The 22,291-nt window shown below is 42.9% G+C and overlaps 1 protein-coding gene across 1 annotated transcript; it reads right to left on the bottom strand.

Moving 5' to 3' along the window:
- Positions 1-1,159: 1,159 nt before the first annotated feature.
- Positions 1,160-22,289, bottom strand: OPRK1 (opioid receptor kappa 1). The gene is made up of 3 exons (XM_005891991.2): positions 22,033-22,289; positions 8,186-8,538; positions 1,160-1,692 (listed from the first exon to the last, which is right to left on the bottom strand). The coding sequence occupies exons 1-3, from the start codon at positions 22,287-22,289 to the stop codon at positions 1,160-1,162; spliced, it is 1,143 nt and encodes a 380-aa protein (XP_005892053.1).
- Between the last annotated feature and the right edge of the window lie 2 nt (positions 22,290-22,291).

Here is a 22,291-nt window from a genome sequence, read left to right as displayed (position 1 = left end):
AAAGCCACAAAATAGTATCTCAAGATTCACATGAGCAAGATGCCCTCCTTCCATGAACAGAGAGAATCTGGTAATAGTGATATGTTCATAAAAAGATACTGCTTATAAACTAGATTCTGCCAAGGCTACCACCTGGGAGTGAGTTAAATATTTCCTGATTCATTAACATATGAGTTCTGAGCCCTGTTAAAGGGTTGACAGTGCTCAGGGACTCAGAGGATGTGACACATGACTGATCCCAGACAAAAGCTTAGGCATCAATGAAACATCTTTGCATCAGTCCTAAATGACTCAGGATTTCATCAGCATGTCCCAGGGAAGCCACTTGGTGGGAAGACAAGCCCATTCCTTATTTGCACGTATACTATTATTTACAGATGAAACTGTACATATTTTTTGTGGTATTGAAACCACTTTGTGTCTCTTAACAACAGGACATGCTTTATCATGAGGTTATCTGTCTGAAGAGCATGCTAGAAACAAACCAACCATAGTTTTCAAGAAATTAAATGATGTCAGAAAATACCTTTTGTATATTTAAATAACTTCGTAAACATCAGGATAATTTTCTGCTACACATGAACAGCAGACACCCCAGGGGTGGGGTCTTAAGCTGAAATCCTCACCATGCAGCTGCAGGAAATGCATGTCCACTCGGCATAAAGTGAGCTGGGCAGGGCCCTGGACAGGGGTCTTCTTCTTACTGAGGTCATTGCTGTCTGAAGTTGTGTCCGGACTGGAGAGCCACGAAGCTCTGAAATCACTGCATTTTTCTTTTTCCCAAATAGAGCTTTTGACACCACGTTGCTTAGGTAAATCTCAGCAGAATGGGTCCTGAACTAAAGGTAGGGAACCAGAAGAAAAAGGCTTATTTCTTGGGTCATCAAAGGAACTGGGAGTCAGCACCGCTTCTCTGCCCTAGAAGGGGCTGCATCTGCTCGCTCAGATCTCCTATGCTCCATTCCTAGGGCCCTGGTGTTTCCACTGACCTGAGTCACTAATACAGCCTGTATCTTGCAATCTCAGAACCACAAGATTTCTAAAAGTTTGTTAAAATTTCTCCTTTTCCATCTCAGACTGCGGTAGTAATCTGAGTTAATCCTAGATCATTGAACTCTTCTCTACCCGGAGGACTATAAGAAGACATCTCCACGACTAGTCATACTGGTTTATTTACCCCATCAACCTCCCTCACGTAGGCAGGATCCTGAACGGTATTTCTGACCCTGCTTGTGCTCTGGCGCTCCATCCTCATCTTAATGGGAAAGCAGAAGTCCCGGAAACACCGCTTGAAGTTTTCGTCAAGGAAGGCGTAGAGAATGGGGTTCAGGCTGCTGTTGGTGTAGCCCAGGGCGATGCAGAAGTAGTAGCTGGAGAGGGCAGCCGTGCTGTGGGCGGTGCTCCCCAGGGCCTCCACGAGGATGAAAATGTGGATGGGGGTCCAGCAGACGACGAAGACCGCCACCACCACCAGCACGAGCCTGGTGATCCGCCGCAGGTTGCGGTCTTTCTCTCGGGAGCCGGAGAGGAGGCGGACGCTCTTTAACCGCAGGATCATGAGGGTGTAGCAGACAATGATAATGAGGACGGGGATGACGAAGGCAAAGACGAAGACACAGACCTTCATGAACAGGTCCCACCAGGAGTAGTCGTCATCTGGGAACTGTAGGGAGCACTCGATGACTTCCATGTCTGCAGGAGGGAACAAACCCACAAAAGGGAAATCCGTTAGCCAAGGGTTTCAAATGTGGATTTCAATTACTTTCATTACAAAGGTCCAATTACGGCGAGGTGATATTACCTGAAGCTGATCACCAAGCTAGGAATGAGGGCCGTGAGTATTAACCATCTTTTTTTTCCCACACATAGAACAATGAAGTCAGAAAGGTTACCATTCACTGGTAACAAACACACTGCTATAGAGTAAATAAAATTAGCCAGCAGTACGAATTATCTAGTTGTGGAGGCTGGTTTGATGCCGACTATTTTCAGGAGAGCTACCCTGTTAATTTACAGCAGGAGTACTTACTTGCACACCCATGTATTAACAATTCTCCCAGATCTAAGGCTCTGGCAATAAAAGCTAGTGGTGGTTTAGTCACTAAGGCGTGTTGGACTCTAGCGCCCCATGGACTGTAGCCCATGAGGCTGTAGCCCCCACAAGATTCTCCAAGAAAGAATACTGGAGTGGATTGCCATTTCCTTCTCCTATCTGCAATAAATGATAAAATATTGCAAAACCAGCCGTTCGACTTAACAAAAAAGCCAACTTGTCAGAAAAACCTTAAGTGGTTTACAGGAAATCACTGTGTAGGTCCATAAGCATGTAAACCTGAAAAGGCAATGGCACCCACTCCAGTGCTCTTGCCTAGAAAATCCTATGAACGGAGGAGCCTGGTAGGCTGCAGTCCATGGGGTCGCTGAGGGTCGGACATGACTGAGCGACTTCACTTTCACTTTTCACTTTCATGCATTGGAGAAGGAAATGGCAACCCACTCCAGTGTTCTTGCCTGGAGAATCCCAGGGACGGGGGAGCCTGGTGGGCTGCCGTCTATGGGGTCGCACAGAGTCGGACACGACTGAAGTGACTTAGCAGCAAGCATGTAAACAAAATTTGTCTAAATATCACCCAGCTGCTGTGATTTAATAGAACCAGTGGTACTCATTGTGATTAAAATCATTGCTGAAACATGAGGAAACTTTTGAAGAAGAAAGAGGAGGAGGAGAAAAAGGAGACAAAAGGAAACAGAAGAAAGGGGAGGAGGAAGAAGAGAGTCAGTACTATCATCTTCAAGGAAATTCATGAATCAGTTTTTTACTTTTGCCAATGCTGACTATGTAACAGGGAAAACAAATATATGATTACTTAGAAAATGACTTTATTTTGCTCTGCTGTTCTTTGCTGGACAGCATTCTCTTTGGAGTGACCATAATATTAGAAAGAGCAGAGACTCAGGACAAGTACCTTTTATAATATTTTCCCAGAGGCCACCCACCCTCCCCAAGCTCTAGCCACTGAGCCCAGAGCAGGCTAAATTCTTTTTGCCCTGATTCTTCCTTACAGATAAAGAAACAATGAATGATACTAAGGTGTAGTTTTTATAATGAAAACGTGTCTTCTGACATTGGAAAATCTGCTACAAAAATAGCACAAGGATACTTTTCAAGCAGTGAAACAGCTCTATTAATCATGTTTTCTAAAACATCTTAATGTGCTCCTAATCATATATTTCTTTGTAAAACAAAATCTATCTTAGAATTTCAATTAGACATGCTTTAAAACACAAAGAATACAATCATTTCAGCCAATTAATGAAGACAACTGTTTCAGAGTCATTTTTATCAACTAAATACCAGATCAAACCTTCCAATAGTAAATGAAAACTCCCAGATTAACTTATAATTTTTGATTCCCTAAAAAGCTCTTGTCCTAAGTACTATTACTAGGAAGACTAAAAGAAACAAACAAGCATCTCTCAGTTTTTGCTTTAGTATTTATGGGAATAAGAACAGTTAAAATCACCTTTTAAAAAATTCACCACTATAATCATAGTTCAAAATGTATTTATTAAACAACTTTTTAGGATGGCACATTGCAATCTGGCTTCTTTGAAGGTTTTTTCTTTCCTGCTTAAATTCTGTGTATTCCAACAGTGTCTTTCTTGTGGTTGACTTCAGCTTGAATGTCACTTTAAAGACATTTATACAGAGTTTCCATGGTGGCTGGGTGGTAAAGAATCCACCTGCCAATACAGGAGAGACGGGTTCAGTCCTCGATTTGGGAAGATCCCACATGCTGCAGAGCAACTAAGCCTGTGCCCCACAGCTATTGAGCCTGTGCTCTAGGGCCCAGGAGCCGCAACTACTGAAGACTGCTTGCCCTAGAGCCCGTGCTCAGCAACAAAAGAAACCACCACAAAGAGAAGCCTGTGCACAGCATCTAGAGAATGGCCCCTGCTTGGCACAACTAGACAAAAGCCCACGTAGCAGTGCAGACCCAGCACAGCCAGAAATAAATACATAAGTAAATACAATTGTAAAAAACACATTTATACAGAGGCAGATCCATTTGAATAGTCCTCTTCTCTGAAATTTGTATTCTCCCGCTATACTACCCTCTGGAGAAGGAAATGGCAACCCACTCCAGTATTCTTGCCTGGAGAATCCCAGGGACAGAGGAGCCTGGTTGAGCTGCCATCTATAGGGTCGCACAGAGTCGGACTTGACTGAAGCGACTTAGCAGCAGCAGCAGACTACACTCATTGTATTTTTTTATCATTATTCAAAGACAGAAGCCAGAGAGAAACCAGACAGTAGCTCTTTGTAATAATATGTTGCCTTTCCCAGTGTTTTTCTCTCTATCCAGAATGTAAATTATCTTAGGGTAGGGACCCAGTCTGCCTTGAATAATATTCAATTCCTGCCACACAAGGAGGCAGGAACATATGGTGTTTGAGGAGAATAAATTGTTAAATAAACAAATGAATACCACATGGAAATCCTTGAAAATATGGACTCAGTGCAGTAGTCATTATGGAAGAGTAATTTGATAAGATAATCAAGGCAACATAAGGGCTGATGTTTAATTTGGGGACATCTTTTAGCTCTGAGAATCAGCTTTCTCTTGCATGTAGTAGGAACTCAAAAATGTTTAATGATTTAAATCACTTAAGTAGTGATTTAGTAACTGAATGATACATCCAACATTGGAATACCCAAATATACAAAGTATATATACACAGAACTAAAGGGAGACATAGATCGAAATACAGTAATTGTAGGGGGATACAATATCACTCTTTCAACAAGGGGCAAATAATCCAGATAGAAAATCAATACAGAAATGCCAGATTTGAAAAAATTAAAAATGAACTTAACAGACATACACAAAACATTTCACTCAAGAGCAGCAGAAGACAAATTCTTCTTGAGTGTGCATGAAATAGTCTACAGTACATATATGTATATATACATATATGTATATACACACACATCATATGTTAGGACATGGAACAAGTCTTAACAAATTAAGAAGATCAAAATCATATTAAGTATTTTTTCTGACCACATGAAAATAGATACCAATGACAGGAAACAAATGGAAAAATCACAAATATGTAGAAATTTAACAACACAGTCTTAAAAACCTAGGAGTGGAAACAGAAATCAAAAGGGAAATAAAAAATTGCTTGAGATGAATGAAAAAGAAATACAATACACCAAAACTGATGGGATGTAGCAAAAGCAGTTCTCAGAGAGAAGTTTATAATGATAAATAGCTACATGAAGAAAAAAGTAAGATCTCAAATAAAGAACCTAACTGTACACATTAAGGAACTAGAAAAAGAACAAACTAAGCCCAAAGTTAGTAGAAGGAAAGAAATGAGAAAGAATGAATCAGAAATAATAAACAGAGACTAGGAAGACAATAGAAAAACAGCTTTTTAAAAAAAAATAAAAATAACAAAACCTCAGCTACACTAAGAAGAAAGAAGACTCAAATAAGTAAAATTATTAATATAAATGAAAGAGGAGACATTACAACCGATACCACAGAAATACAAAGGATCATAAAAGGTGACACTAAACAATTATATGCCAAGAAATTGAACAATTCAGAAGAAACAGATAAACTTCTAGAAACATACAGCCTACCAGACTGAATCTGAAGACACAGACATTGGTCTGATTAGACCAATAACAGATACAGAGATTGGGGCTAAAGAAAAGCCTCCTTACGAGAAAAGTCAAGTGCCAGATGGATGCATCCAAGCATTTAAGATGCATGGGTTGAGACTTCCTGTCCAGGTGGCTGTGTTCTAATGCACTGACACCTGGCTCCTTTCAGCGAGTTTTCTCCACAACCGTGACTCTGTGAATCACCAGTGCCAGTCAGCTCTGCCTCAAGGGCATGGAGATGACCTAAAGGACTCCTTGGTCTGCCAGGATCTGGACACGCGTGTGATGCAGCACACCACAGTGAGCAGGCTAGCGGGCCTGGAGACACTCTCTCATCACATAATACAAGTGTGCTTTACAAAATAAAAGACACACAGAAAGGATGGAGCCTTTCTACAAGACTAGTTTTCACTCCTTCCTCCTCTATTTACTGCACAAACTAATCCCCTGGTGACACTGGTGCGTCTTTTCTTCCATCATATCTGCACACGTTCATCTACAGCAACTCCTTCCAGGAAAACCTGCATCTATCTTTATTTCCTTTAAAAAACCTAATTGAAACCCAATTCCTCGAGAATGTCATTTTCTGACAACAATTATAGGAGTAGTGGTTAAGTCAACAGGTATAATGTGAAATGTAAAAATCAATTCTTTATTTGCCCTGGGAAAAACAGTCTCTCTTCTTTTATTATTAACCCCAGTCTTCTCATGTTCATGGAGCATCTCCTTTTGAACCTAAGTTATTACACACCAACCCCTAAGGCTCAGAAGAGTTTCCTGCAATTTTATTTCATGTGTTGTGTGCATGAAGAAGCAAAATCCTATGTGTAATTGTTGTTGCTGTTGTTCAGTTGCTAAGTTGTGCTCGACTCTCTGCAACCCCATGGACTGCAGCACACCTCTGTCCTCCACTGTCCTCCACTGTCTCCCAGAGTTTGCTCAAATTCATATCCATTAATCATATTAATGTAATTAATACTAAATAGTAATTAAATTAATCATATTGTGATGTAATTAGTGTAATTAATCATATTTTAAAGTTCTTCTCTAATAAAGCTTGGCATTTCTTAAAATTTATCAAGTATTATAGCTTAACATCTGTGGTATTTACACTGTAACTTCATTTTAAAAGAAAAAAGATTATGCGTCATTTGAAAATGTGTACCATGCAGGAGAAGCTATGGTTTTAGCACCTGCCTTTCCACTATGACCTGGAAAGTCTCTGCTTATCTGTACTCACAGGTATCATGAACCTCTCTCATAACCTGGAGCATTTAGACACCTGCTAAGGCAATAAATAGCTCCCCTCACCCCAGTGAATTTATATTAAAACAAAGATATTTTCATAGCTTTATCTTTCATTATTAAAGCTAAATTCCTAGAGCAGAAGTTCTTGCCTTGGCTATAGGTCAGAGTCATCTGGGGAAATCTTAAAACTCTTGACACCCAGACTGTGCCTCGGATCAATTAAACTGAACCCTCCAGAGAGGGACCCAGGCAGCAGAGTTTTTCTAAAGGTGAACTTCCAAGTGATTCTAACATGCATCCCAGAGTCAGAAGCACTGTCCTGGAAATAGAGAAAACATCAAGTCCTGTTTGCATGGGGTGAAAAGCAATGAGTCCAAAGTTTGATGGCTTCGTTCATCTGTACTATCATCCATTGTGAACCTGATTTTGACTGACTTACCTTCAGAAGAAAGCTTCCCTGAGGGCTCAATGGTAAAGAACCCGTCTGCCAATGCAGGAGACATGGATTTGATTCCTGGGTTGGGAAGATCCCCTGCAGAAAGAAATAGCAACCCACTCCAGTATTCTTGCCTGGAGAATTCCATGGACAGAGGAGCCTGACACGCTGCAGTCCATGGGGTTGCAAAAGAGCCGAACACGACTTAGTGATTAAACAACAACCAACACCAAATAAAGTTGCCATGGAAATTAACCCCTTAGGAAAAAGAGTGAAGAGGCAGCCTATGACTTTAATGACTTAGGACCCTTTTTAGGGAGGAAAAAGAAGAGCGAAGTATATTTTAGAATTGCCAGGATGCGACAAAATTGTATTTTAAAAATCCACATGCCTGTGGTTCCTTACTTTGTCCTCACCCCTCCAGGTTCCATAAGCACTTTCTAAGTAGGGGATAGGATGGTGTCTGTGTTCTGGCCACGCCATCATCCCATCTTGTGTTAGACAAAGGAAGGAATGCAAATTGTTTTCTTTCTCATTTTCCATGAATTTAGGCATTATATTTCTGTTGGCTTTTGGCTTTTCTTCTGTACATGAGTCCTACTCACTCCCAAATTAAGAGTTTGTATAACTAGAAGCTATATTCTAAAAATGAAATAATGTGGCTGAATCACTTTTCTGTACACCTGAAACTACACCACACTTCAATAATTTTTCAATAAATCAGCTATACTCCAATGATTTTTTTATTTTATGAACAAGGACAAAATAAATCACAGAGTTTTTTTTTTGTTTTTTTTTTTTATGGAAACAGCCACCCTTACCTTCCCTAACTTTGGTTCCTCCAAGGACTATGGCAGAGATGCCAACGGATGAAGACAGGATCCAGATACAGATGTTGATGATCTTCGCCTTCAGGGGTGTGCGGAAGTCAAGAGCCTTGACGGGGTGGCACACGGCGATGTAACGGTCCACACTCATCATGGTCAAGGTGAAGATGCTGGTGAACATGTTGTAGTAGTCGATGGAGATGACCACCTTGCACAGCACATCCCCAAAGGGCCAGGAGTTCATCAAATAGACCGTGCTCTGGAAGGGCATAGTTGTGGTCACCAGTGCATCTGCCAAAGCCAGGTTGAAGATATAGATGTTGGTTGCTGTCTTCATCTTTGTGTATCTAAGAGACAAGAAACAAGATCATTTCTTTCCATCTTCATGCCATACTCACGAGGTAAATGTTTCTCTCGATTACTGAATGTTTCATCCACTTATTCTTTATGTATTTATCATGCAGACATTGGGGGTAGTAGAAAAATGGGCAAATATTTCCAATTTTATTTAGCTTTTATTCTAGTGCTTTGTTCCAAAATCTATTTAATTGTAAAAGGGTAAAAAAATGAGTTGGATAATCACTGACTCAACTGACATGCGTGTGCGCAAACTCCGGGAGATAGTGAAGGACAGGGAAGCTTGGTATACTGCAGTCCATGGGGTCGCAAAGAATCGGACATGACTTAGGGACTGAACAACAGCACAAGAAACAAGTAGGCTTCCCTCGTGGCTCAGTGGTAAAGAATCTGCCTGCCAGTCCAGGAGATGCGAGTTCAATCCCTGGGTCAGGAAGAACCCCTGGGGGAGGAAATGGCAACCCACTCCACTATTCTTGCCTGTGAAATCCCATGGACACAAGAGGCTACAGTCCTTGGGGTCACAAAGAGTTGGAAATGACTTAGCAACTAAAAACAACAAAACAAAAGAAACGAGAATAGATAGACAAGTGGATAAATATACATATAGATCTTGTCAACAAACTTGTGTGTCATACAGGTCTTTATTTTGTGACTAACATTGTAATCCTACACAAGATTGCTTGGCTTTCATTATTTTTTAATGCTTTTTTTTTTCAACTGTGTAAAACAAAGATAAAACATACCCAACTTTTCCTTAAGATTACTTTGAGAAATCAATCATTGTAATCATGTCTTTTGAAAATCTAAATGGTTTTTTATTTTTAAAATAATTCCATTTCAATGACTACAACACAACCAAGTGTAGATTTTTTTAACCAGTGACCTACAGCTTTTAATTTTAAATGTGTTATGTAAAAAAAAAAACAAACAGGCTGAGTTCTCTTATACACAGTATAGCATGAAACATAATCTGGTATGGTATGTGAGAAATAAATATGTTCCTTTCACTTTCATCTTGAGAGGTTTATGAAGCACACAATTTGTTTCATCTTCCAACTGAGGGAACAGAAAATTTCAAAATAAGTCAGAAAGATTGCCTTTAAGCCCAAATTACTTCTTTCCATTTTCACATGAAGTTTAGAACAATTGCCTCTTCTATTAAAACTGAATTAATAAGATTGTTCTACTTACAGAATGCTTCCCCAGGGATCTATAGGGCAGGAAATGTTCCAGACTACCTCAGCAGGTTTTCTGAGGGCAGATGCTAAGATATGGTGAGGAAATCCATAGGGAAATTATTTTCTACACACCTCAGGGTTGTGGACCTAATCACAATTAATTCAACCATGTCCCATGTATCTTCAAGGAGCCAGACTTTTTTCCATATTAGGGCCCTGAGTTTAACTGAAGGTTATTTGTAAGGAGCTGATTACAGAAAATGACTTCTGCTTGGGCTATAAAGTATTATCAAGTGGTATCTGTGGATCACTGTGTCTGTGCTGTCTTTTTTTTTTTAATGCCTGAGTAATATTCCATTGTGTATATATATAAACCAAGTCTTCTTTGTCCATTCATCTGTCAGTGGACATTTAGGTTGCTTCTATGTCTTGGCTATTATAAATAGTGCTACTAAGAACACTGAGGTACATGCATCTCTTCAAATTAGAGTTTTCTCCAGATATCTGCCCAGGAGTGAGATTGCAGGACCACATGGCAGCTCTAATTTTTAAGGAAACTCTATACGATTATTCACAGTGGCTACACCCATTCACAGTCCTATGAGTGGTGTAGGAGGGTGTGTTTGTCACTCAGTCCTGTCTGACTCTTTGCGACCCCATGGACTGTAGCCCACCAGGCTCCTCTGTCCATGGGATTCTCCAGGCAGAACACTGGAGCAGGATGCCATTGCCTTCTCCACGTGATCTTCCCAACCCAGGGATTGAACCCAGGTCTCCTGCATGGCAGGCAGATTCTTTACCATGTGAGCCACTAGGGAACATTATCTGTTCAAATACTGTCTTCTTAAAAATATGGTTTTATGTTTGAAAAATGCATCTTACAACCCAGCCTCTTACTCTTTCAATCCCTAATACCAGCAAAGACTTGAGCCAGCAACACCTGTGACTTCTGCTCTCAGGTTTTGTAACATGATATTCTCCTCTATCTTTACAAAGTTAGACTGATGTTCTCTGCCTTACACATTTAGGTGGACCTGGGTTCTAGTCCTTAGTTTTCCCTCCAACTGACAGACTTTGGAGAGGTCACTAAAAACCCTGAGTTTCAGTTTCCCCACCCTGGAATGGGAAACTTAACACTTATCTCAGAGTGGTCCTGAGATAACCAAGGGAAGGCACCTGATCTGGATTTTGTCTGGAATTTAACGCATGCTTCCAGCTCCTCTCCCTGCTCTAATATGGGTGGAAGCTACCAGTTGTCAGAGGAAGCAGAAGGGAACACAGTTTGTAGTTAACACCTCTGGTCGTATTTACCCATTTCAGCTTGAATAGGAAAGATAAAAGTAAAAATAAAGCCTGCAACCTTACGTACTAGCACACCATGAATAGAAAGACACATGAGTTACAATAAAATAGCATATGTGTCTTTCAGGTAGTCAAAAAATACTGGATGATAACTTGCCCTGAGATTTTCAAAAATATTTTTATTAGATGTGTGAAATTGCTTAAGCCTTGAACTTTCAAAGAGTTCAAACCCTGTCATCAGATCTCAGAATGAGACAGATGACTACCTGCAACAAACATGTCTATAAATGACATTGATCGCAATTAAACTAATTGCAGTAGAAGTTGGTGCTCCCCAAGAAACAATCTCTCCCCATACACTTCCTGGAGGAGCTCTCTGTTACAGCCCGAGGGCCAAAGGTGTCTGCCAGGGACGGAGGGAGATGCTGGCAGCCCCTGCTGTGGAGACCCCTGCATCTGCTGACATCCGATGTCTGAGCATGAGGTGGATCATGCTCATGACACTAATCGTAATAACCGTTTATCTCCAAACACTCCCTATGTCACACTGTGCTGTGCGCTCCACATGCCGTATCCCACTCAGTCCTCACAGTGACTCTACGTGGTGGGTACCAGCATCTTCACTCTAGAAACGAGGCACTGAGAACCGCAGGAGGTTGTAAATGTCTCAAGAGTCGCATGGTTAGAAGAGGCATTGCAGGAACTCAGACCCAGGGATTTGAGCTCATGCCCACATTCTTGCATCTCTGCAGCACTTCATAACTTACAAAGCCCACCCAGTGTTTTGACTTCTACATATCCTATTTGATTTTCACAACAACTGCTCTTTGAGTTTCCCAGGGCATGTATGCCTTTTCCCTAATATGGCTGAAGAAAGTAGACTCAGGAGAGTAAATTGATTTTTCTAGTGTCAGAGAGGGAAGGGCCCTGTGGGAGGACAAGGAGGGAGCAGCAGGTCTCAGCCCCCACTCCAGGGCTCTGGAAGACACGTGCTTACAAGCCTACAACCCTGAAAAGGAGAACTCAACAGGTACAAGTATTAACAACAAATAGACTATGAGTACAAGGAATATATATTAAGTCTTTTATGTGCTCCACTGGACTGGATCCAGTCAACACAGGATTTTAAGACCTTCCCCCACCTCAAAGACAACCTGGTTGAGCCCCTGGGTATGGGTATTGTTTGCGTTGAACCAGAACAGAACAGCATGTGTTATTTCAATTATTATCTGTCTGCTGGCGGAAATAAACGAGTAAGCTTTCTCACCACAATCAGATAGGAAATCACTTTCCATTTCATCCATGCTGCCTGACAAAGACTCACAAGTCTTTCAAGTAAAATGGCACTGTGTGAGTGGGAATTCTTGGCTTGTGTGGAGCAGCTGGGGGTGGGCTGGCAGCGGGCGGCTGCACTTTTTGGCATACACGCTGCAGGAGCGTGTGGCATTAAGAGAGCAAAGTGTGTAGGCTGTACCCGCCAAACTTGCCAGTGTCACAAACCTGGTAACAATGGTGGGATGCAGGAAGCAGGCCAGCGAAAGGATCAGGAGGGAGCCCAGGGTGCCAGCCATGAGGAAGTCAGCGCAGGGCAAGGTCATGGATGGTGTCCCCGGGAGCTTAGAATCTCCCCATCACACATAAACTCAAGATCTTGAGTCCTGGTCAGAGAGATTTGTTGAGTGGCTTCTTAACTGGCAGCCATACATGCTGGTGTGATATCAAGGGGAACAAAGGAATCTGTGGAGCTCTCAGGAACCAATGTCACCATGTAGAGATTCTAGGAGAGCAAGGCTCTCGCAGGAGAAACTGACTCAGAATCTATCACCAGGCAGAGATTCTAGGAGAGCATGGCTGTCGAGGGAGGAACTGACCCTGTGACACTGCAGGCTCATGGCTTCCTGTCCTGCCCTGCACCTGCCCGGTGCAGACAATCCAAGTAGAGACTTTACTCTTGGAGCATTACTATCCCTTACTATTGAGGTGTGCTGCCCCAGTGTTTTTCCTTAACTTTATGAGGCTTTTTAAATCAGGAGCTGCTTTTTAGCTTTGGTGCAGCATAATAAACCCCTAATCTTGATGGCTAATCACCATATATCTTTAAACACAGACACATTCTTGGTTTTGTGGATTTTGGTATTTTGTGGCTCATCCCTGCCCTCGTCTGCCAGGCTGACATCCTCTCTACTCTTCAGCTGGCTCATGCTCCCTCCCCAGCCACATCTTCTTATCATTTCAACACCAAGTCTTAGCTCCTACTCCATACACAGCAGCATCCTGGACACTGAAGCGACTGAAAAACAAGTTGACACAGATCCTGCCCCCAGGATCTTCTAAATTAATTGAGTCAAGATTGTAACACAAATCAGAAGAATAGACTACCTGATGGGAAGAACCGACTCACTGGAAAAGACACTGACGCTGGGAAAGATTGAGAGCAGGAGGAGAATCTAATCTCTAATAAATAAAGGAATTGAGGGCCATATTCCAAAGTTTCTTAAGGAGTCAGAAACTGTACCAGAGAAATGACAGGATACTCGGAATTCCGTTCCTTCCAGCAGCTAAAGATTGAGAGACATTCTGGTAAGTGTGGTTAACTGCACCTTGTGAGGGCAGGAAGCATCTGACATGAGGAGGCAGAGCCAGAGCCAGAAGGGAATATCAACACAAAACACAGCATGTGACCCCTCGGTAGACAAAGGCCATCACGCAGGTTATGGTGTTTCAGCTTGTCTATGAGCAAAGCCCGTGGCTTTCAGGAGAGGGAACTCAGTGAAGAGGAAGTGAGTGATCTCCTCAAATTCGAGAGACCATGGGAAAAGTAAAATGTGAGCCTTCTCAGTAGACACAGAATCTCGGCTTCAACATCACAAAAAAGCAAACATCCTACTGGCCAATTATCTGAAGAGAATCCTTTAATACAGCAAATACCTATTGGCCAACAGAAAGCACCTGAACAAACGCTGATCTGATGAAAACATCAGTGTGACCTGCCCCACGGGCAGCTGGCCGCCACCCCACAAGCCGGGGCTGGACCAAGAGACGCAAGGCCTGAACACCAAACTCAGGAAGGGGAGGCTTTGCAGGCCCAGGGAAGAGACACCCCTCTTTAACCAGTGGTGGGGGAACAGCACAGTGAGAGTGGGCTTCAGCATGTTTTCTCCGTATGATGTATTCATCCCCCTGGGCATGTTGTCCAGATACACAGCATTCTAGATTTCATGTTTAAAACAACCAGACACTGGGGACTTCCCTGGTGGTCCAGTAGTTAAGACTCTGTGCTTCCAATGCAGGGGACATGGGTTCAATCCCTGGACAGGGAACCAAGATCCCACATGCCATGTGACCTGGCTAAATAAATAAACAAAATTTGAAAAAGTAAAATAAAATAGCCAGATGTGACAGCTGTATCGATGCAAATTCTCAGGGAAACTTTTTTAAAAAAATATAAGTTTGCTTCATTAAATTATCCAGATATTTCCAGTTCATCTCAATGAACTGGCTAAACATCCTTTTAGATTGTTTACTACTGAAATTATGGTTCTTCACTAAAGGGCAGTAGCTTGTGATTTTAAAAAAAAAGGGAATTTGAGCTGCTGTTTCTCCAATGATCTGACTTTGAAATAGCCTCAACTGATAGTATTCTAAAGGTGTCGTATTCACGTAGATATCAGGCCCTTGACACTGTACCACAGGCTGAGCAAAAGCTCTGAGGAGAACAGAGGAGGGGGCAGGGTGTACCCCAGCCCCAACTCCTGGGACTGCCAGTACCAGGCTGGCCGTGAGGTGCAGTCAGAAGGCAGACAGACACCTCCTCAGGCCCTGGTGGGCTGTCCTTGAGGGTGCTGTGGGGCAGGGGAGGAAGCAGTGCTGAAGCAGTGCTTTCACTGCCTTAGCCCGGGCCCCAGGAAGTGCTCCCCTTCCTGGAGTCACAGCCCTGTTCCCCAGGAGGTACTGTCCAGAGTGTCCAGCAGTGCACACAGGGTGAGAGTTTATCACGAAGGATGCAGGAACCCACTCCAGTATTCTTGCCTGCGAAAGCCCATGGACAGAGGAGCCTGGTAGACTCCAGTCCATGGGGTCTCAAAGAGTTGGACACGACTTAGTGACTAAACAACACCAGCAGGTAGAAAACTATTACTACGAATCTCAAATGACGGATGCAGTGTTTCCTAGTGTACAACTCTCTGGATACCTAGACGTATGTAGACTTCTGGAATTATTTTCCCATTTTTATACCGAAAACTGACTTAGCTAAGGTGAGCCACAGGGTGCCACCCAGAGGCGACAAGGTCACTCTCCTGCTCTGTCTTCTGTGGAAAGGAAGAGCCCCCGGCATTAGGTGGAAAGCAACACAGCAAAGCAGAGTTTAGAGTTGTGCTGTGAACTTAGAAGAATTAATATTCAACAGAATCTCGGAAAATCGCTCTGATTGTTACAGCCTATCTCTAAAGGCACGTAAGTCCAGCCATGCTTAGTCTGAAGGCTTCCCCCCTCAACTTCAGATCAATTCCTTTGGGGTATCTCAATTCATCCACATGTTTTATGTTTTTCTCATTTTTCATTTAAATGCTGACTTGCTTGGTCAGTGGAGTGAGTCAAATAAAAAGGCATAAGCCTTTTACAATATTATCCCCACTCCTAAAATCCATTCTTCTCATGTAAGTCTTCCTTATTTAAGATATAAGCCAGCATTCCAGCCAAAGAGAGAAACAAACAAAATACATTGGCTGATTTTCTGTTGAGGAATACATGAGTGTTATTCTGAAACCATCTTTTGTTAACCCGGTATTTTATAAAGCCTGTAAAACCTTCTACCTCTGAAACACAGAAGCCAAATCTTACAAAGGAAACCATCTCGCAGACATACGATTTTAGGTTTTTAGCTGAGCACAGAGGCACATCTCCCATGAAGCAGGGCAGCAACAATTGAGTGTCTCCACAGGTTAACCTAGGGAGAAGGCGATGCCAACTGCCCAGTTCTCATGAAGATGCTGCCTGCTGCCTAAAGACATCGCTGGGCAGAAAATGGATAGAAGCTGCCATTTCCCAGCGAGAAGTCAGTCCCTCCTAAAAATAACGCTAAGACGGGCGCCAAAAAAACTGTATTGGCACCACCATCCAAAAGTGATTTTAAAGACTACAACTTTGCCTGAGTCTGTTAAATCTTGGGAGCTCTGACCTGATAACCACGTTGCTTGTTTTTCTCTTTCTTTTTATTTTTTCCTGTTTTTTTTTCTTTCTCTTTCTTTCTTTCTCCCTCCCTCCCCTCCTTACTCCTTTCCTCCTTCCTTCCTTTTCAAGCAACTGTGCAGTCTCTGATCTCTGAAATAGCTCCATGAAGATTTGGGCTTCCGTGACCACATGTCCCACACGGAAGAAAATAATCCCATTTAGCTAATCCATGTAAACAGTGGCAGTGAAGCCAATTTTCTCTTTTAAGAGCTTGTCAAACAGTAAAATTACTTTGGGACATTTAAGATAGGCTCCTCTGAAAATAATTTCTGAAATTATCTTTCCTACGCTTGCTTTAAAGGAAATGTTGAGCACTGATTCCAAGAGAGGATCAGGATAAATTACAACATACTTATTTTTTTCTAATCAAAGCCTAAGGTAAGCCTGCAGTTGAACAGGAAGCAGTGAGTAGTTAATGACGACTACGCACCTCTGTCTTTCCTCTCACGTCTCCCTGCATGTCTTCAGGTGACATGATCTAAGTCGGCTCCCTTAACATTTAAGAGAATCTGGAATACACCCCTTACAAAGTTACCCCTTTGGGGATATTCCAACACTGCCCAGGCTGAATTACAGGGAAGCCAAAGTCTTCTACGAGCAAGACAAGGTCACCAGAAGACTGATCCCTTTATTGTGTCTTTATTGTGATAGCAAATAATTAATGAAAACTAATAAGAAAAGGCACAATTTATACGATCAAGGACCAAATAATTTTCTGCTTCCTGTAACTTTTTCTAATAATTTTTCCTTGCTTATCCTTACATTTTCTGGAGAAGGGAATGGCAATCCACTCTAGTATTCTTGCCTGGAGAATTCCATGGACAGAGGAGCCTACAAGGCCATGGGGTGGCAAAGAGTCCATGGGGTCGGAAAGAGTCAGACCCAACTGAGTGACTAACACTATCCTTACATTTAATTTAAAAAGAAACATACCTTTATAAGAGTAAAGCTTTTCTTTAAATTAAACAAACAAACAAAAATACCCTCTTCAGTATTCTTGCCTGAGAATCCCATAGACAGAGGCACCTGTCTACAGGCTACAGTTCATACAGTCAAAAAGAGTTGCACACAACGGAAGCGACTGAGCACAAAGAGATGAAATGAGGTAAAATTAAGGTAAAATGGGCTCTGATCCAACTTGACAAGTGTCCTTATAAGACGAGATCAGAATACAGAGAGTAGGAATGTCCACACAGAAGGATGACCACATGAGGACAGGGTGAAAAGGCAGTTATCTGCAAGCAGAGACACTCAGCAGGAATCAAACCCGCCAGGACCTTGATCTTGGACTTCCAGCCTCTAGAACTGCAAGCAGAGAACACAATTGTGTGATTTAAGCCACCCCGTCTGTGGTCCTTGTTATGGCAGCCTTAGCAAGGCAGATTCACTAGAAATCTGAGAAACCTATAAGACAATCCCATAGAACCATCCAGAAGGAGGGAGGGCAGATGAGTGTGAAGTAGGGATGAATAAGTGGAAGAGAGACACACAGGTTTAGGACTGTTTAGAGTTTCCCTGACAGTTATAGCCACAAGAATGGATAATACCATCAAGAGTGATGGTCAGTTTGATGAGCCATCTTGGCCAGCCTATGGTCTTCAAATACTCAAACACTCATCAAGATGCTATTCTGAAGGTGTTTTGTAGATGTGGTTAAAGTCCGTTATCAGTTGATCTTAAACAAAGGAGATGATCCTAGAGTACCTGGGTGGGCCTGGTCTAATCAGTCAAAGGGTCTTAACCACAAGGCATACAGCTTCTCTGAGAAAGAAGAGATTCCATGTTGGAAGTGTGTTCTGCCTCTCCTGACACCTATCCTCAGGGCTACAGACCTGACTGGCCACCCCCACAATCACCTAAGCCAAGTCTTTGTAGTAAACCCCTCCACACACACACATATATCCCCTACTGGTTCTGCTTTTCTGGTTGAATCCTGACTAATATGAAGAGAGTGCAAAGAAAGCTAAGAAGGCTCAGGAAAAGATGATTATTTAGGACACATCAGGAAAGAGGAGCCTGTGATGGAGACTGACAAGAAACCCATTGTGTGTGGAAGGAAGTCAAGGAGAAGGTGAGATTGGTCCAGTACGTGGAATCCCCATGGACTTTGAGGGACAGCCAGCCTGAGACATCACCTGGGACGTGAGACCTACACGTCTGAGAGACGAGCATCAGGGAGGAAACTCAAGTGCTCTGATTGAGTAACAGATGGACGACACCAAAGCGATGGGCAGGGGTTATTCCTCCAAGAGGTTTACCCAAGACAGACAGGAGGAAGAAAGGACGTTAGCTAAGGGAACATAATCTGTTAAATGGGTATGTGGAAACATACCCATGGGCTTTCCACATGGCTCCAGTGGTAAAGAATCCTCCTGCTAAAGCAGGAGACACAAGAGATGCAGGTTTGACCCCTGGGTCGGGAAGATCCCTTGGAGAAGGAAATGGCAACCCACTTCAGTATTCTTGCCTGGAGAATCCCATGGACAGAGGAGCCTGTCTGGCTACAGTCCATGGGGTCACAAGAGTTGGACACAACTTAGCAACTAAACCACCAACCACCACACAGCTTTACCAGCCTGACATATATTGCTGCTGCTGCTGCTAAGTCGCTTCAGTCATGTCCAACTCTGTGTGACCCCATAGACGGCAGCCCACCAGGCTCCCCGTCCCAGGGATTCTCCAGGCAAGAACACTGGAGAGGATTGCCATTTCCTTCTCCAATGCATGAAAGTGAAAAGGGAAAGTGAAGTCACCCAGTTGTGTCCAACTCTGTGTGACCCCATAGACTGCAGCCCACCAGGTTCCTCCATCCATGGGATTTTCCAGGCAAGAGTACATATATTAGGTGTTCATTAAATGTTAATCATTTTCACCAAGAGAGGAGACAGCCATATGTGTTGGAAGTTGTGGTTAGGCTGGGAAAAGGAATATAAGGTACCAGAGGTGGGGCTGCCTGGCAATGTCCCAGGCGTGGGCTGGGTGGGCATCATAGCATTCACTGCAGGTGACCTGCACAGGAGAGGTGAAGCGAACACGGGGTTAGGACCCTGAGGATCACCATGGGCACCCCAGGGTGTTGGTGGGACCCAAGAACATGAATCAGGGGCTGAGGTAAGACCTTCCTGAGCCAGAACCACAAACTCCTTTACCTGGAGAGAGGGAGGCTGCAGTGCTTAAATTTTAAGGTGTTCACAGTGAAAGGTTACAGAACCCTAACACTGGGCAACTGTAGTAGTTGCTACACATTAAAGGAGGAAAATCCTTGAAACATTAGATGATCTTCAGAAGATACTGGATGACATTCCAGGTGCTGAAGGAAGAGCCATTTGTAAGGCAGGTCTACAAGCAGTCAATGCTTCTTCCACAATCCTCACATCCTCCCAGGTCTGAGATGGCCATCCCAGACCTGTGCCTGCCCCACCATCCGAGCATCTGAATTCCATCTCTAGGGTGATTTCCTAGATGACTCAACCAGGACCCTTAGGCAAGTTCAATATTTTAAAATAACATCCTTTTCAAAAGTGATCCTCCATCTTTTCAAGTGACACTGTTCAGCCAAGGTCAATCACAAAAGCCACACTTGAACTCCACCCTCTGGTTCTGCTCTAAGTTCTGATGAGCACACGGCGTCTGATGCCTGGCTCCAACCTTCAGTCCTTTCTTCTCCTTTGCAAAATAAACCCAAATCCATCAAGTTTTCTTCTGAGGTTTTATTTTTCAATTCTCTGGCCCTGTATCAGTCTGAACAAATTCTAAATGCTTCTTAATGCTCTTTGCTATAGATTTAAGCCAACTATTGTTTTGATATTTGGCTTTCCAAGATGATAATAGAATTCTTCGCTCCTCATTTACTATCAAATGGAGTGGGCAGATGCATAATATTATTACATGAACTCTATAACTCTTTTTGCATTTTTAGCTGAATTTATCCCCTTTTCACAAACTTTAGTCTTGGATGTCTTTGAGATAGACATATTTAGCTTATATTTATATTTCTTTGTATTTATCTTAAAAATTCTAGTCAATCTACAGTGACTCTTTTTTCTTTCTGACATGTCTAATGCTCCCCATGGAGTTATCTTTTCACATATTTTAGGATTCTTTATTCTTTTTAATCCTAGACTGCAGGGCTATACAAGGAGTTATAGAGCAACTTAAAAAGCCCTCTCAAACTCAAAACTTCAAGTTCTCTTTCAAGTGACAGTAACGTGTATCTGTTTCACTCAAGCACCTAAGTATGATGGAGCAGGAACAGAGTGGGTTTGCTCCTGGCATCCCCTTTCTCTGTAACAATGTTTTATTGTAAAACAACAGCCTCTGTAGCAAAGATCTCCTAGAAATTTTAATTATAGTTTAGAGTACAGCTGTCTTTTCTTTTCTCTTGGTTACTATAATCTTCTCTCTAATGGAGAGTAGCCCTGCAATTACTAAGGATTTGGAAGAACAATTTGCTTGTAAAATATTACTTCTGTAGCCTGTACTCATCACTGATAGAAGTCCAGTGGAAGGCAATAAGCAATTGTGGAAAGCAAGGTCACCAAGCTAGAGACACTAATTGTAGGTGAAAAGAGCTTTATAATATGTATTTGGAGGCTTAAAAGATGGTTTTCAGTTCTGTAGCACAGATGAGGATAAAAGAGGTGACATTCCCAAGTCAGAGAGAGAGAGAAATGAAACAGGTATTTGAAAGATTCATGCTACTGCAGATTCTGTCTTTAAAGTTCATAATAAATAAACAGCATGTTTCAAAACTAAAGTCAAGATCAAAAAAAAAAAAAAAAAAAAAGTTCTTCATCCTTTCTATGCCTCTAAGTAGAGTGACTTGCATCCTTCCTTTATTCACAGGAACGTCTCATCTTCATATTCACTCTTAAATGTGCAGCTGAAAACCATGAAGTCTCCCAGGAAGGGAAATTTCTCAAAGGGTATCCAAACAATGGTAGGATTTCTGTTTTCTCTTGCTTCCTTTGTTATGAGAGGCCAAAATAGAAATCACTTCACTTTTCAGAAAATTAGCATATATGCAGATATTTAGGTATTTATTATTGGAAGCTGACTTCAATGCGCCCACAAAAGAACAATAAAAAGAAAGCTCCAGTTCCCACGGTGGGGGATAAAAAGCAAAACAATTTTTGGAAACCTCCAGCACCCATACTTTAGGAGCCAAATACTAGATGGTTTCGGTACCAAAGTGAGCAGCATTCTAAACAAATAAGATGGCATGTCAGTACTACAAGGCTCACATGTGGGTACTTAAATAGTATACTGGATTTGCTTCATAAACCATAACATCATTCTGATGAGTCACAGGAAATCCCGAATTCTCTTCAGGGCATGGGCATGAATTTTACCTAAAGAAATATTTGCAAGGGCAAAACAAAGTGCTCCAAACTGGTGCAGGCAATCAGGCAAAAGGCCAGGCAGTTGGACTAGTTTCCTTTCCAGGAGACACCGACTTTGTCCCTTGCAGGGACACCCCATGATCTCCATCCGAAGGGCCTTCTGCAGGGATTTGGGGCGCAGGGGAGGGTCACCCTTAAACCTTCAAGTCACCTCTGGTCCCTTGGATTCGTCCTGGGCGAACCTCGAGTCCCACAGCAAAACGTCTCCCAGGAAATCTCACTTCGAAGAGGCCGCCCTCTGAGCCTCTCCCGAGCCCTGACGGAATGGGGTCCCCACTACCCGGCTGGCATCCCTCCGCGCGTCCTGGTGACCAGCCCGACCCTCCCTCCGGCTGCGGCCACTGTAGCGCCGGGACCCCGCGCTCACCGGATGATCACGAACATGACCAGCGAGTTGCCCACCAAACCCACGACGAACACCACGGAGTAGACAGCCGTGATGATGACCAGGATGACCGGGGAGATGTGAGCTGGCTCCAGCAGCACGTCCTCCGAGCCCGCGCTGCCGTTACCGTCCGGCTCTGCCCAGCCCGGGAACCAGCCGCTGCCGTTGGGGGGCAGGCAGGTGCTCGGGGAGCAGGTGGGGCCCGGCTCACCGCGGAAGATCTGGACTGGGGGCTCCATGT

This window comes from Bos mutus, chromosome 14 (assembly GCF_027580195.1).
Source record: "Bos mutus isolate GX-2022 chromosome 14, NWIPB_WYAK_1.1, whole genome shotgun sequence".
NCBI lineage: Eukaryota > Metazoa > Chordata > Mammalia > Artiodactyla > Bovidae > Bos > Bos mutus.
This window is presented reverse-complemented; position numbering and strand designations above follow the sequence as displayed.

What these genes read in the sequence shown, in the direction of transcription:
- OPRK1 (XM_005891991.2), bottom strand. Translation starts at nt 22,289, where the DNA reads ATGGAGCCCCCAGTCCAGATCTTCCGCGGTGAGCCGGGCCCCACCTGC. An exon ending in GTCATGTTCGTGATCATCCG is followed by an intron (nt 8,539 to 22,032) that starts GTGAGCGCGGGG and finishes CTTGTCTCTTAG; the next exon opens with ATACACAAAGATGAAGACAG. An exon ending in AGGAACCAAAGTTAGGGAAG is followed by an intron (nt 1,693 to 8,185) that starts GTAAGGGTGGCT and finishes TCCCTCCTGCAG; the next exon opens with ACATGGAAGTCATCGAGTGC.